Source organism: Nicotiana tabacum, chromosome 22, assembly GCF_000715075.1.
Source record: "Nicotiana tabacum cultivar K326 chromosome 22, ASM71507v2, whole genome shotgun sequence".
Taxonomy (NCBI): domain Eukaryota; kingdom Viridiplantae; phylum Streptophyta; class Magnoliopsida; order Solanales; family Solanaceae; genus Nicotiana; species Nicotiana tabacum.
In genome coordinates, this window is record NC_134101.1 from 60,786,532 (window position 1) to 60,803,186 (window position 16,655).

At 36.4% G+C, this 16,655-nt stretch overlaps 1 protein-coding gene across 1 annotated transcript; it reads right to left on the reverse strand.

Annotated features, from left to right (window-relative positions):
- Positions 1 to 9,863: 9,863 nt before the first annotated feature.
- LOC107775476 (glucomannan 4-beta-mannosyltransferase 2) lies at positions 9,864 to 15,333 on the reverse strand. Its single transcript, XM_016595212.2, has 8 exons — positions 14,823 to 15,333; positions 14,629 to 14,727; positions 14,205 to 14,457; positions 11,525 to 11,635; positions 11,304 to 11,440; positions 11,105 to 11,218; positions 10,622 to 11,019; positions 9,864 to 10,515 (listed from the first exon to the last, which is right to left on the reverse strand). Exons 1-8 carry the CDS (start codon positions 15,150 to 15,152, stop codon positions 10,356 to 10,358), a joined length of 1,602 nt encoding a protein of 533 aa, XP_016450698.1. The 5' UTR covers positions 15,153 to 15,333; the 3' UTR covers positions 9,864 to 10,355.
- Between the last annotated feature and the right edge of the window lie 1,322 nt (positions 15,334 to 16,655).

A 16,655-nucleotide genomic window follows, 5' to 3' on the forward strand; every position in this document is an offset into this window, starting at 1 on the left:
ATAAAAATCGAACACCCATTCGATATCGAGTTCAACCATACCAAAATTATCAATTTCCGACCTCAATTCGTCCTTCAAATCATCATTTTATATTTTGAAAGATTTTTTCAAAAATTTCCATTTTTCTCAACTCAAAACACTAATTTAATGCTAATAAAGATGGAATCAAGGAATATAATAAATTTCGGGTAAAGAACACTTACCCCATTGATTTGCTTGAAAAACCCACAAAAAATCTCCCAAAACCGAGGTCTACAACTCAAAATATGTTGAAAATGGCCAAACCCTCGACTTATATGATTATGCCCAGGTATGACCGCACTTGCGACATAATTAGCCGCTTCTGCGACGTCGCTTTCGCGATAAAAGAACCGCACCTGCGAAGCCCACTGGCCAGCTTCCCTCTTGCACCTGCGGACATCCTTATGCTTCTGCGCAACCCCCATATCGCTTCTGCGCTCCAGCTCGCCTCTGCGTCCAATATTCTGCTTCTGCCGAACCGCAGATGTGCACCAATTTTCCGCATCTGCGAAGACTGCCAAGCCCATCCCTTCTCGCACCTGCGTCTTCATCTTCGCATCTGTGATCATGCAGGTGCGGAAAATACTTCGCACCTGCGACCACTGCCCAGTCCTTCCCCTTTTGCTTCTGCGATCACTGCCTCGCCTATGCGGTCGTGCACCTGCGACCAAATCCATCGCAGGTGCGAGGACACCAGTCCAGAACCCCTCAGCATTTTTTAAGTCCAAAAATCCGATCCGTTATCCATCCGAAATCCACCCGAGGCCCCTGGGACCTCAACCAAATATACCAACATGTCCTAAAATACGATACGAACTTAGTCGAGACCTCAAATCACACCAAACAACGTCGAAATTATGAACCGCATCTCGAATCGAACTTATGAAATTCTAAATCTTCTAACTTCCAAAACTCGTGCTGAAACATACCAAATCAATCCAAAATGATGTCAAATTTTGCATGCGAGTTCCAATGACATAACGGAGCTAATCCAACTCTCGGAATCAAAATCGACCCCGATATCGCCAAAGTCAACTCTCGGTCAAACCTCTCAACCTTCCAAAAACTTCAACTTTCCAATTTTTGCCGAAATGCTTCAAATTACCCTACGTACCTCCAAATCCAAATCCGGACGCACGCCTAAGTCCAAAATCACCAAACGAAACTATTGGAACCATAAAAATTCTATTCCGGAGTCGATTACACAGAAGTCAAATTCCGGTCAACTCTTACCACTTAAGCTTTTAAAATACGAATCATTCTTCTACATCAATTCCGAATCATTCAAAGTCCGAATTCGAGTATGCACGCACGTCATAACACATAATACGGAGCGCTAATTCTCAAACCACGAGTCGGATCGTTACAAATACTTCTATAAATTCCATTACTATGTGAAAGTCTATAGTTTCCTTCATTCAAAAAATTGGAAGTTAAAGTTTCAGAATTATGTTCAATCATAATTAAAAAGAGAATATTTTGTGGGCAAATATAGCAACAAACAGTGACCCCTTTATGGCATTAATGGGGTTCCCCAGTGGGAGTAATTACGTACGGTCTTAGAGTTGGAGCAATCGTGATCTTAAATGAAGGATAAGTACCAACTATACTTAGTTTGTAATGCAAAGAACAAAGAAGATAGCAAAATGAGGGAGACCTCTCAACCAACAAAGAAAGTAGTCTATCTTTAATTGTCTAATATACTCTTGTGGTCTTGAGCCCCACCTTAGATATATGTATATGGCGGACCATTCCAGGTGGAGACTTTTGTGGATTAATCTGCCATTCATATCAATGTGAGGCAGAGACAGAACCTCCAGAAAACATGTTACTACTTCCTTTACAAAAACATATTGCAAGGTGAAGAAGAAAACTCCATGTGACTTAACTTTTGTAGCTAAACCCTAAAGGAAGTCATCAAAAATTTTACTCAACCTAGATTTATTACTAAAAAAAAAAACCCTTCAAAAAGTTCTGTTGTCGACTAGAGGTTTTCATTCAGATATTACTATTTATCAAGCCTACTCGACTTTAATTTATGGCTCAACCAGATATCAAATCTACCGATTGACCGAGTATATCCGACATAAGTTTACTACGGAAAGTTCAAAGGGAAACCTACTTATCCAGATGCGATTAATCCTTACTTGTAAATCACACAGTTTTTCCATGCATACTTCCGTGATATAGCCATTCCCCATTCATGTGGGGGATTGTTGAGGTTTTGTTTTTAAGATGAAATATTCTTAAAATGAGGGTGAATGGGAAATGGAGGAAAAATGAAATTTTGAGTAAAATTTTAAGTTTCCCCCTCTTGACAATGAGACATTGTCCCATATTGGAAGAGGAAGACATTTTTGGTGGGTATATATATAATTGCTCTTCTTGTAGCTCTTAAAGAGTTAAGAAGAAAGCAAGCCTCGCGCCGTCGTCGTCGTCGCTCGCTCGGCGTCGGCTTCGGCTTCGGCTTCGGCTTCGGATTTGGTCAAATGATTGATTGATTAATTTTTTGGACCAAATTTATTTGTTAATAGTAAATATTAACGTAAGATTATCCGCATTTGTAACGGATATTTTCCAATCTGTGTATTGACTATTTGGCAGCCGCCTAATGCTCTTCCCACCATGAAGTGCTTGCTCCACAAATATGAAGTGCTTGCTCCACAAACATGAAGTGCGTGCTCCACAAACAAGCTAATGCTTGCTCCACCATGGAGGGTGGACGTTTGGTCTTCTTCAACACTGGCTGCTATATATATGTGCAGCAGATGTTGAAGAAAGACACTCAATACACAACACACAATTCGCTCAACAATTTGGCTATACATTGCACTCCTTCCTCTCAGCATTTCCATACGATTTTCTGAGTTTCTACTCCTTCGTTCTGCATTGTTTTAACTTCAAACAAAGCAACTGTAAGTGTGATTTGCTACCGAACTTTGTGTTCGCTGAAACACTGAGGTTTGAAGTACCGCTACACCAGTGTGTGATTCGTTCTATCCTGGGAGGAAATAATCCATTACCTTGGGTACTAGGAGGGGATTAAATTCCTTAAGGAAACACTGTGAATTCAGTGGGCTCGAATTAATTATTGTTTCATTACGCTAACTTATATTTTGCAGAATTATTATTTACAAATACAGCAATATTGGCGGAAATAACACCTCAGACAAGGGTGGCTCCGTGATAGCAAGTAATATAACTAGATTGATTATTTATTTGTTTTTGCTTGATTCAAGGAAAGGGTTCAAATAAGAAATCCAAAAATACCAAAACAAGAGTCAGTTCTAGAGACAATTATTTGTTTCCATCTCTTTTATGCATTGAACTTTAGGGAGTGAAGTGTAGAAGAAGACAATTTATTTAGGGGAATCGCGTGCATATAGTCTTTCTTTAGCATGTAAAATTAATCATTTTTGCCAGTGTGCTGTTAGCCCTCTCATATTTAATTCCGTCTCATTTTCTTTTCCCCCCTTTTTTGGTTTTCATTCATGTTTGTTGCCATGCATAAAAATGCATAATAAGATTGAAATGCAAAAAATAACAGGATTGAGTCCTGAAAACCGATTCAATTTTTTTTAACGATAGTGGGAGGTTTTGGTATTTTAGTTTGTTTTTTTTCATACGCTGTTATCTTTTAATACGAACTTTGAACTTCAAATAATCATTTTTCATAATTGCCGCATAAAAGTAGAGACGAATCCAGAATTTCAAGAGGATGCATGCATTATTGTTGTACATAATTAAGGGAGATGAGTATATGTTCACGTGAACGATATTCCTCAACTAGGATAGGCCTGTGCATAAACGAGTAAAAATTTAAGTCTCTGGGTTGTCCACTTAAACTAAGTTACACAGTGCAAAATGCCCGCAGCACTAATAATTAGCTTTCTTATGAATCTTGTAAGTGTCAGTTTCAAAACACAAAAGATGATGTACTGTTTCATGGTTACTTTCCAATTGTAATCAAATCCTTAAACGATGGTGACAATAATTAATATACCATTCATCCAAATCCTGAGACACTCAACTAATTGCTTGTCTTTTGGTACTATGTCATAATTAACCTTTTTCTGAGACATATGCGAGGTACTTTAATTTTTATGTGTCAGCATTATCACGTTTTGAGCAAAGAATGCTAAAAGTTGTTCATCTTCTATTATAAGGGGCATGATGGAATATGTATCTTTTGGCTTTTGCTTGTAACGATGAGAAAGAAGGGTAAGAAACAAAACGACTTTTAGGAATGGTGAATTCATCTTTAATTTGTCGGCAGAATGATGTAGAATAGATCTTGGTTGTTTAGTTTTTGTCTATTTAACTATGAGTAATAATAATATAATACAAGAGTGATTTTTCCTTGCAATTCCCTAAGTTAACTATATATAACTATAGATTGACACTCATACTTTATGAACGACTTTTATAAGTGTTAGGTTAGTATACTACAAATATATGGTTGCTGATTTTATAAAAATGCATAAATGATGCTAAAGGTAATGAAACTTCTTTGTGACCCCATCAGCTTTTAAAAAAATGAATTTCACCGAAGCAGCACAGCCTATGACATAGACTTTGCTTATAGAAATTTCCAAAATCTCAAATCAACAAATGATTCAACTGTTGGCATCTTAATTACTATATGTATGGTAGGACAATCTTACATTAAAATAACAAATTTTCCTTCTCTATTCCTTATTGCATGCAATTAGGAAAAGCTAAGAATATCAGTATTCTTGTAATAGAAGCAAAGCACATCATTTAATTTATGTCCGCAATCTGCTGGATAACGAAGGGGCACAGTACCTTGTCTAAGTGTACATATTAGCTGGATATGTTTTTTAAAACGCCTCGACTAGAGGTGTCAAATGGATGGGTTGAGCCGATTTTGAACGGGTCAAAATAGATTGAGTCAATAAATGGACGGATTAATTGACCCGTCCAAAAGTTACTTGGACTGAGATGAGTTGGGTCAAGATGAGCTAAAATTTGGGTCATAACCCAATCCGCCCAACTCTTACCCAACTTTAATTAATATGTATTGTTTTCTTATGAATTGAATAATTACTAAAAAAGACTTATTTTCTTTGTTATGGTCAAATATAACATATCAAACAAAACAAAAAAATTATTTCTAAGATATTTTGGAAAAGTTACGCATGGATCAATTTGAATTAAAAATCAACCGACTTTAAATGGGTTGAGATGAGTTGGGCCAAAGTGAGCTTAGTTTAATAAATTGACGGGTCAATTGTGCCTCATTTGGGCATGTGCCAAATTTGACAACCCTAGCCTCAAGATAGCCAACTATTAGGATTAATTTCTTTTCAAATTAGTCAAAAATAAATAGCATGCATGGCAGGTATATAATAATTACAGTATTATTTATTTTTTTTAAAACAGGAGGATAGAGAAAACTTCGGCATGCAGTAAAGTTATTGCATTTGAACTGCAGTACTGTACTTACAATTGCAGCCATTATGTTATATTTTGGGTCTTAAAGGTAAGGCTACAAAAAGAAAATATGTCACCTCTGTCTCATTTTTTTTATGATAGTGTTTGATAGGATAGGAAATTTAAAAAAGAAACGAAAACTCATTGAGTGAAATTAGGGGTGGCAAACGGGTCGGGTCGGGTCGCTCTGTCCCTACTCATCTTACGCATAGCTCCCACGACCTCATCAACCTCGATATGCCTGCAGTACCCAAAGTCACGGTAACTCTCGGAATGCTCCAATTCGCCTAGCATAATATCCTGATCCCCTTCTTCATTCACAAGTTTATGAAAGTAAGTTTGCCATCTCCTCTTAATTTGGGCATCTTCCATTAATACTCTACCATCTTCGTCCTTGATGCATCTCACTTGATCCAAATCCCGAGCCTTCCTCTCTCTCAACTTGGCCAACCGGAATAACTTCTTCTCCCCGCCTTTTTTCCCCAGTTCCTCGTACATACGACCATAAGCCGCAGTCTTAGCCTCTGTGACCGCCAACTTAGCCTCCTTCCTAGTTGTCTTATACCTCTCCATGTATGCTCGCCTCTCCTCCTCATCTATGCTCCCCACTAACTTCAGGTACGCCGCCATCTTAGCTTCCACTTTACCTTGAACCACTTCATTCCACCACCAGTCTCCTTTGTGCCCACCAGAGACGCCTGTCGAAACTCCTAACACCTCTCTCGCAGCCTCCCTAATACAGTCTGTTGTCGCTGACCATATAGTGCTCGCGTCACCACTGCTCCTCCAAGCTCCCATAGCCGACAACCGCGCCTCCAACTCTTGGGCTTTATCCTTAGTTAAGGCTCCCCACCTGATTCTCGGACTTTCTCGAGTAGACCTTTTCCTCCTCTTTAACATAATACCAACGTCCATCACCAAGAGCCTATGTTGCGTCACAAGTATCTCACCCGCAATAACCTTGCAATCCTTGCACAGTCCTCTGTCACCTCTCCTGAGGACGAGATAGTCAATCTGAGTCTTCGCCACCGCATTTTGAAAAGTAAACAAATGCCTCTCTCTCTCTCTTTGGAAAGCTATAGTTCGCAATCACCAACCCAAAAGCCTTAGCGAAGTCCAATAGCGATGTACCTCATCCGTTGCTCTCCCCAAAACCGAAGCCTCCATGCACCTCGCCATAACCACCTGCAGTTGACCCAATATGCCCATTGAAATCCCCTTCTATGAATAGTTTCTCAGTAGGCAGAACCTGACGCACAATATCATCTAACCCCTCCCATAAGCGTCGTTTAACCTCCTCATCTAGGCCCACATGCGGCGCATATGCGCTAACGACGTTTAGGGTGCACTCTCCAACCACCAACTTAATAATCATCAATCTATAATTCACTCGTCTAAGCTCGACCACAGACTCTCTGAGTTACCTATCCACCAAGATGCCTACTCCATTCTTACCTTTCTGGACTCCTGAGTACCAAAGTTTATACCCGTCCGCGTCCTTCGCCCTCGACCCTACCCACCTAGTCTCCTGGACACACGCTATATTGACCCTCCTCTTCGGAGGATCTTCGTCAACTCTATAGACTTACCTGTCAATGTACCTACGTTCCATGACTCAATTCTCAACCTACAGACACCATTGTTCCCTTTACCTCCCTTGACTCCCGCCCCACTCCCTAACCCCTGCCCTACCTCCTGCCCCACCCCCCGTTCCACCCGAGGACATGACCTCACTCGACCATCCCAGACCACAGCCACTATAACTACGGCAGAGTAAGGGGAATCACTATCACACACAATGTAACAGACCAAACCAGAAGAAGACAAGTTGCAACTACAGGCACACTAATACGGTGAATAAACTAATACGAACTAAGCTGACAACAATTTAACTAACACAACAAAGGAAAACTGGGAAACGGGAGGTACCAACTCACACGAGTCCAATATTAACAAATATCAAATTCTAAGCAAGAACAATAGAACCTGAAGTCACAAAGAGTGCCGAGAAAGGTGTTGTCCACAGCAGCTATATTTTGAAAGTTCCCGCCCGCTTCGCCCGAGGTCGCTGAAAAATTATCTCAGCCGCCGCCGCCACTAGGCTAGGTCAGTGCGCCAGAAAATAGGGGGACGAGGTGGAAGAGACGAGGTATAGGGGAGAGAAAGAAGGGAGAAGAAGAAAAGAAAAATATAAAAGGGGGGGAAGGCAGATCTGGAAAGCAAGGGGGAGGGGGAACAAGAAAACAAGAAAGAAAGGGAGGAGGGGGGAAGGGAAGTAACGAGGAAGAAAGAGAAAGAGAGGAAAAGAAGACAAGGGGTGGTGTGGTGGCCGGGAGTCTTACCTGGTCCGGTGTTCGCCGGAGGTCCGGTGATAGGGATGATGGAGCGACAGGAGAAAGACGTTAGAGAGAGATTGATTTTGATACAACTACAATATCATACAATTTAAATACAATTTTTATACAAATTTTATACAATATGTCTTTGTATATACTTTGTATCTGATTTGTATATATTTTGTCTGTGGTGTGTGCTTCTTTCTCTATAAAATTCCAATTAAAACTTACTCTCTTAATACAATTTTGATACATATCAACAACTTTATGTAAAAAGATAGTATTGATAACTTAAATACAAATTTTATACAACGATTCATACATTATACAACTATTTTTCAACTTTCATACAACATTCAAATAAAAATATATATATAACTACAACATAATACAATTTTACATACAATTATAATACAACATTACTACAATTTCGTAGGTATATTGTATGTCATGTATTCTTCTTCTTCCCATCGAGTTTCAATTTAAATTCAGCCAAAATCAAGTCTAATCTTCATAAAAACACCTTCAAAATTGAGATATAAACTCCAAACAATATTCTCAATTATTTGCAACAATACCAATTCCAAACAAATAATAGTTTTTGAAAATCCAAATTCAATTTCAAAGCTTCAAAACATTTTAATACTTGTCAATGGTGGAGAGTCAAACACCTTCGAAATTTATTGATTGACAATTTCAATTTGAACACCAATTGTGCACTGAAAGGAAATTGCTAAGTTAAAACGATTTAAATCCATTGATTAATTCCATTAAAACTCTATACAACAAGAAAGCATAAAAAATAAAGAACATCAAATGAAGAAAAATTTGGGGAAAAAACAAAGAAGTAGAGTAGTGAGACGAAGAGAGAGAGAGAGAGAGAGAGAGAGAGAGAGAGAGAGAGAGAGAGAGAGAGAGAGAGAGAGAGAGAGAGAGAGAGAGAAAGTATAAATGGATAAGGAAATAACCGATATTCCTTATTCAATTCCTAATATAAAGGGATACTCATTTAAAACTTATTTGTATATAATTAGTAAACTGTATATGACCAACAACAACAACAAACTCGGTATTATCCCACACTGTGAGGTCTGGGGAGGGTAGTGTATACGCAGACCTTACCCCTACCTTGTGAGGATAGAGAGGCTATTTCCAATAGACCCTCGGCTTAGGAAAGTATAAGCACCACATTAATGAAAATTTAGACAAGAAGGGACAGTGCCAAAAAAATCATATAAAAGCAGAATAAAAACAACAAGACAGTAAGGTGATCAACAATGAAAGAAAGCAACGGTTAGTCATAAAAACCTACTATCGACAGAAAGCAAGACTGCGTGTCAATACTACTGTTATGAACACCCTAGACTACCCACTCTACTACCCTAATCCTCGCCCTCCATACCTTCCTATCAAGGGTCATGTCCTCGGTCAAATAGTATATATGAAGGTAAAAATCCTTTTAAAAACGGATAAATTATCCGACCCGGCCCGTATTTGAGACGGATAAAAAACGAGTTATCCGATGGATACGGATAATATGGACATCCATATTATCCATGGCTTCTTGAATATGATCACTTATGGTAGAATTCCTAGTATCTCAAACTTAAGGAACCCCCAATTTGAGGCTTTACAACTGTAAAAGTTAAACACATTAGTTATCCATTGGTTATCAATTTGATTAACCATTTTCTAAGTGGATAATATGGTTCTTATCCATATTCGACACGATTTTAAAAAGTTTATTATCCAACTCGTTTTTAATAGATAATATGTACGGATAACTATATTCTTTTAACCATTTTGCCACCGTGAAACTACCAAATAATTGTCAATGTGGATGTATCTGGCTAAAGAGCTGAGACTGCAAGCCCTTGTGAAGCAGATTCACAATCTTCATTTGAAGGTTAAGGGAAAAATCTGCCAATTTGCTCAAGTGGAAGTTCAACATGGCTTACTCATCTCATGAAATAGAGCTGTTTGGTTCTTGATAAAACTGCTGCAGAAGAATTCAATTCTATAGGAAAACTTTCAGGTAGAGGCAACAGAAAATTACTGAAGCTATTTAAAATCACTTGCTTCTATTACCTGTATATTGATGGTGTACTCTTTATAATACAACGATCATCAAAAGAAAAAGAATTGGAACTAGAATGACAAAAGCTTTTTGCCATATCCTCAGCTTATGTCTCCTTGAAAACCATTAAAACACCAAGGGAACAAGGAAACAAAGTAAAAAGAAAGAAAATGACTTGCAAGCTAAAGAATTACAATGTCACACAACTAAAACACTTCAATAGAAGAAAAATACAATCTATCTATTCAACTAATGCATTTGCTTTGTCTGCTTCTTCTGTGTTCTGTGCTAATACAAACATCTCTTTGCTTTTCATCCCTTTTATCAGCATTGCATCTCTAAGAAAATATTTCTCTAGAGGTTCGAGTTGTTATGCCTCTGAAAATGGTTGCAGGACTCGTACTTATATTTTCTTTGTAGAAGAGGCAATATATACACCAAGAAAAATTCTTGTTTGTGCAATTAAATTATGAGGGGACTATGGTGCCAATGTAGCCAAATCCAGCAATTGTAAAGGTAACAACTTGGAGGAAAATGTAAAGGAAGTACTGGCTTTTCCCATAAAGAACATCATAGCATCCACAGAAGAAAAGGAAAAGTGCAAATCCCAATTCTTGTGGAAGAATCCTGTACAAATTAGGCCAGCCTATGGTTAACAAACTGGTGCATTCTAATGTGTTATCCTATCAAGAATATGAAAATAAAGCTTCATTCAAGAAGGAAGTTTTCTCACCTATCTCCGAATAGAGATCCTCGAGGTTTCTTGGTTGGTTTGGTTTTATCTTTGTTTTTGAGAGCATCACCTAGTTTTTCTGTGACAACCCATTCGTTAGCCCTCTTTGCTTCGAGCAAGCCAATAAATGTAGCCTTGGTTCGGTGGAAAGCCATGACGTTCTCAAAGAGAATCCAGTAGAAAAGTAGATGAATTGACCTTGGAGTTCCAACAGAGTTGAGAATTGTGATGATGCAGGGGATGTAGATGGCAGCCCATACAGGGATTTCAACTTCAGGAACTAAAAGACTTAATGGAAGAACAACACAGAAGAAGAAAAAAGTGACCATATGAGCTATGATCTTTCGGACGAAGAAGAAGCTGTAGATCACATAAAACTTCTTCCAAATATTCACTCTCTGCAAACATAACACAACACAGAACAATTCAACTTCTTTAGCATTCATTTTCACCTAGATTGAATTACATCACTACATTGCATACCTTGTTCCTAACAATCTCCATCACCATTTTTCTGAACAAATTGGCGGGGCCACAAGACCAACGATGCTGCTGAAAACGGAATGCTTTGAATGTACTTGGAAGTTCACTTTTCACCTACATTTGGAAGAAAATCCCGTTTAGTAAACTTGAAGTAAAATTAGGCAAACAGAATGGTTCTATGAGGATATTTATCAAACACCTGGAGATCACCAAGATAAAGAAACTTCCAGCCTTTGAGGCTAGCTCTAACTGCAAGATCCATATCCTCCACAGTTGTTCTGTCTTTCCATCCACCAGCTTCATTAATCGCTGCTATTCTCCATACCCCTCCAGTTCCTGTAAACATTAATAATTACATTTTTTGTTACATAAACAACTGCATTACAGATCGACCTAATTAAGTACTAATATCTCCCTTACCGTTGAACCCAAAGAATGCATGAGTAGATGAACCCACTTCTTGCTCCACTGTGAAATGGTAATCTAGTGACATCTCTTGCATTCTCGTCAACAAGCATTCATTTGAATTCACTGTATAATATACAAAGGATTAGCTCAGTTAGTTTCATGGTAATTAATTATTAAAAAATTAAGTTTTCTGCTTGAATTTTGTTAAATTACAAGTTACGTAATTTCTTTTTCAAATATACCAACCTTTCACTTAATTATAATTAGTGAATAAAACTTCAACGCAAAGGGGCATTCTGACATCACGCGACTCAAAATGAAAGTTATCCACGTCATCAGACATCCAGGAAAAATCACTTTCATTTTCGATTTTAATTTATGTTGTCTCATTAATTTACTTATACATCACGCATGTTTTTCGAATGTAAGTGTCGGCGAGAACTGTAGAGAGTGAAGAAAAGAAGTCCACAACATAATAGAATGTAAAGACACTTTAAATGACGAATCTACTCCCTCCATTGACCTCACAGTTGACAAAATGACAAACCTGCCCCGGATATGTAGCAGTTTCTCGCCGGTAACTGCGGCTCGCTCTCAACAAACAAACAGGATAATAACGTCATTACCCACTGTTTGCTGTCGCTCCAAATAAACAACGGCAAAGGGCCAAATATACCCCTCTACTTTCGAAAATGGTCTAAGAATAGTCCTCGTTATACTATTGGGTTATCTATATCCCTACGGTCATACTTTGGTTTCAAATATACCCCTCATTTATACGGAGAGACACGTGTCATCGTCTTGTTGGTTAATTCTAAATATCTCCTAATTAATTAAAAAGACTCATTACCCATACCCGAAAAATAATTTTTTTTTTGTTGTAAAAACTGGAAAAAACTAAAAACAAATTTACAAAAAACTGAAAAAAACGAAATATTTTTTTTTTCCAGTTTTTACCAAAAAATAAACTGCTTTAAAAAAACCAAAAAATATTTTCTAAAACAATATTTTTGTAGAAACTGAAAAAAAATGAAAAGCAATTAAAAACTGGAAAAAACTGAAATATTTTTAACTAAAAATCGAAAAAAAAAGAAAATATTTATTTTTTCAGTTTTTACAAAAATATTGCTTTAGAAAATTGCTTTTAGTTTTTTATTCAATTTTTACAAAAATATTATTTGAGAAAATATATTTCAGCTTTTTTTAAAGCAGGTTTTTTGTAAAAACTAGAAAAAAAAATATTTTCGTTTTTTCAGTTTTTAGTATTAAAAAATTCAGTTTTTTTCATTTTTACTTTTTACAAAATAATTGCTTTAGAAAATTGATTTTCAGCTTTTTTTCAGTTTTTACAAAAATATTGTTTTAGAAAATATTTTTCATTTTTTTAAAGCAGTTTTTTTTTATAAAAACTGAAAAAATAATATTTTTGTTTTTTTCAGTTTTTAGTAAAAAAAAAAAAAAATTTTAGGTTTTTCCAATTTTTGACCAAAAAAATAATATATTTTTCGGGTATAAGTAATGAGTCTTTTTAATTAATTAGGAGATATTTAGAATTGACCAACAGGACGATGACACGTGTCACTCCGTTTAAATGAGAGGTATATTTGAACCCAAAGTATGACTGTAGGGATATAGATAACCCAATAGTATAACGAGTGGTATTCTTAGACCATTTTCGAAAGTAGAGTTGTATATTTGGCCCTTTGCCGAATAAACAAATCTCTGACAAAGTCTTAATAGATTTTTTTTTTAATTGCCTAGATATTTATTGTGTTTAGAAGAATTAAATTGGAAATCTTTATTTGGACTAATCAATAAAGCATGAAAATAATCTTATTATATAAATAAATCAGACCGTACTGAGGCTACAATACGATATTTTGTTGGGTACTATTGTACTAAGAAACTACCAAAAGCATGATAACACCAACCACACAATACACAAGTCTAAGGTTAAACTATTATACTCTCGAAATATAATAAGCTTCCTTTTTATTCAACAAGACTATGAAATGCCGCTCAGCACAACTCAATCTACAGCATTGAACCTATTCAAGAAGGGGAATTAGAGTAGCTCAGTTTTTTGTTATTTGAATTTCCATCATATTTACAATTCCTCACTTGTAACCATCTACCCTATTTTTCTTCTTCCTTTTATATAATAAAAAGTTTATTGAATAAAGGGCCTATGCAAGAAGAATTGGAGAGTGGTTAATGGTGTGTACTGTATTATTTTTGAGATATACGTAATGTATTTGTTGCGGACGGGAAAAAAATAGTGTAGTTGCTGACGTGGAATTGTTATGGTCTAAGCACAAGGTACACGGTGGCAAGTCGGAATTGACTCGGTGGATGGGGAAGCTAGAATGGTTGGTCCCACCACCCGTGACTGACGGATTTTTCATGGACCCACTGAATAATAATGCACCAATCTTTAGAAAAATCCTAAAGTTTATTTCCCTAAAGAGAAGAAAAGGTTTCCACAACGGTGACGAAAGATTGCAATATCAGTAGAAACTTCCTTTTTTCTTCTTCCAGTGAATATGTGCATAAAATCTTTTAAAATGCATAAGTTTAACGTGCAGTAAAAGTAACTAGTTAACATAACAGCTGGAGTAAGAGCACCGACACTTTGATATATACAGTAATTGATAAATGATTAGCTTAATCATAGTTAAAATTCGAGGCTTACCAAAACGCCAACGACCTTGAACAAGTGCAATTTCTGAGTTATGTACAAGGAAAGGGATAGCTCGCCGGAGAAAATCCGGTTCAGGCCGAAAATCAGCGTCAAAAATGACAACGTACTCGCAATCTTTGACGTAATCATGCTTTAATCCTTCTTTAAGAGCTCCAGCTTTGTAGCCTCCTCTGCTCTCTCTGATTTGGTATCTAATGTTAATGCCTTTGCTTGCCCACCTTAGGCATTCTTTCTCAACCAAATCCTTCAACATTAATAAATACTCCTTCATTATTTTACTTATGAGATAAAAAAGCTGAAGGGAAAATGTCGGTTTTGGTGGGTGAAAATGTGTAATAAAAGCTGGCGCATTCTTAATCAAAGTAAAAATGAAATAGCATTAAAATTCAAATTTCCAAAGAACTTTTTTCTATACCTTAATGAGAGGGTCAGTAGAATCATCAAGAACTTGAATCACAAGTCTATCAGATGGCCATGATAGGTTACATGCAGCTCCTATAGAAACCTTGTAAACCTGTCTCAAACATCATAAAAATTTAGAAAAAAGAACTCTGCTTTTGCAAGTCAAAAATACACAAATGATAAAGAAAGAGAAGGAGAAATAACCACCTCTTTTTCATTGAACATGGGGATTTGAACAAGTACCATAGGAAAACCTGCATTCCCAATCTCCAAATCTTCACGCATTGCTTCCCATTTGTACCTTTTATCTGGTTTTTTCAAGAACAGTTTTACAAGAATAATAACTATACCCATATAAAGCCTTTCAATGAAAAGCATAAGTTCCATAGCTAAACATATGTATATAGCAACTCTCAATAATGGAACTATCAATGGGGCTTTAATTAATTCCCACATTAACCCAATTTGCCCTGCTATATCTGCTGCTGTCCCCTGAAATGTGTCTGGTAATAAAGCATTTGTAGAAACCTCTGCCATTTCTCCACTTCTTTCTTTAGCTCAAAACAGAGAACTCTGCTTTCTCCTTTTCTATTTTCTAGTTTCAGCCAAAGAAATATTCCTCTATCTTTTTTTCTATGTTAAGATAGAAGAGGGAAAGAGAAGTATTGCGGCATTGTGCGGAGGAAAGAGAATATGTATTGTGTGTGTTGAGTGAGTAACTAAGAGAGGGAAAGGGGGAAGTTTTATAGTCAAGTTTTGAGCTTATTTTAGACTCTTTCACAGTTCACTGACTTTTCAGTTTTACCCTCCGCTTCTCTTTCTCTTTTTTTTTTTTTTTAAACAAGTGGTTTTTATCTTTTGTTATTATTAATTAAAATTGTTAAATAAAACCCAACTGTTCATGATCCAAATGAAAGGATATAAAAAGAAAAGGAAAATGAAAATGGAAGTCTCTCAACTGTTCCAATTTCTGGCGCTACTCACCTTTCTACCAAAACAAACTGTACCATTACTAACAGTTGGTCAACCTTTTGGCCATCTGAAACACCTTATGCGGTGTAATTGAATATTCTGAGGAATAAGTGAGTAATGCTTAATCTATTAATGGGATTTTAACAAGAAAAGTTAACTTGAAAAACTGAGCGAAAATAATTTATATCCTTAACAGCATAAACAATTTAATTTTTCACAATGCGAAGTAGTAGTATTTTTGTTTGAACTGATAATAGTCAAATTCTATTATACTACAATATTTGTTCCAAATTACTTGTATTCGAGATTCAAATTATATAAACTTTAACCAATATTTTAACATGTATTTCTCACCATATTGATATGAATTGCAAATTATAATACTTACTCGTATAGTTTTCGATTATTCAAATTTTAATTTAAAAATATTAAATTAATCTAATCCAATTTAATTTTAAAAATTAGTTCAATTAACTCTAAAAAAAGTAATCGATAAGTATTTTGAGACGAAAGAAATACTATATTGCTTGGCATCACCTTTATTGTTGTTAGATTCCCAATGCTGGACTTCTTCACCTCTTTTCTTGAACTTACGTTAATAAGTGCACATCTATGAGTCTATGACACCCCGCCTTAATATTGATCCTACTTCTTCTTGATCTCTTTTGAGAGAAGAGGCTCACCACCTACATCAAGTGAGATGCAATAAATATGAGGATGGCAAAGTATTAGTGGAAGAGATATATTAAACGAAGATGGTAGACATACTTTCATAAATTCATAAAAGCAAAAGGAGATATGAATATTGTGTTGGGTGATTTAGAATACTTCGAGAGCCGTCAAAATTTTAGATATCGTAGGTGCATGAAGTTTAAGGAGGTTAAGGGGCCAATTTGCAAGATGAGAAAGGAAAGAGCAATCCGACTAACAAAATTCCTGTGGATTTTTGGAAGAGCACATGCAAAGTAAGAATGGAGTGACTAACTAGGTAATTTAAGGTAATTATTAGTACGACTAAACTACTCAAAGAATGAAGGTGGAGTACAATGATCCCTTTGTAGAACTGTA

Bases quoted from the DNA above. Each gene is read 5' to 3' on its own strand.
- LOC107775476 (XM_016595212.2), bottom strand. From the start codon at position 15,152: ATGGCAGAGGTTTCTACAAATGCTTTATTACCAGACACATTTCAGGGG. The intron at 14,728-14,822 runs GTGGTTATTTCT...TGTTTGAGACAG, and splicing joins CCATGTTCAATGAAAAAGAG to GTTTACAAGGTTTCTATAGG. The intron at 11,441-11,524 runs GTAAGGGAGATA...TAATGTTTACAG, and splicing joins TGCATTCTTTGGGTTCAACG to GAACTGGAGGGGTATGGAGA.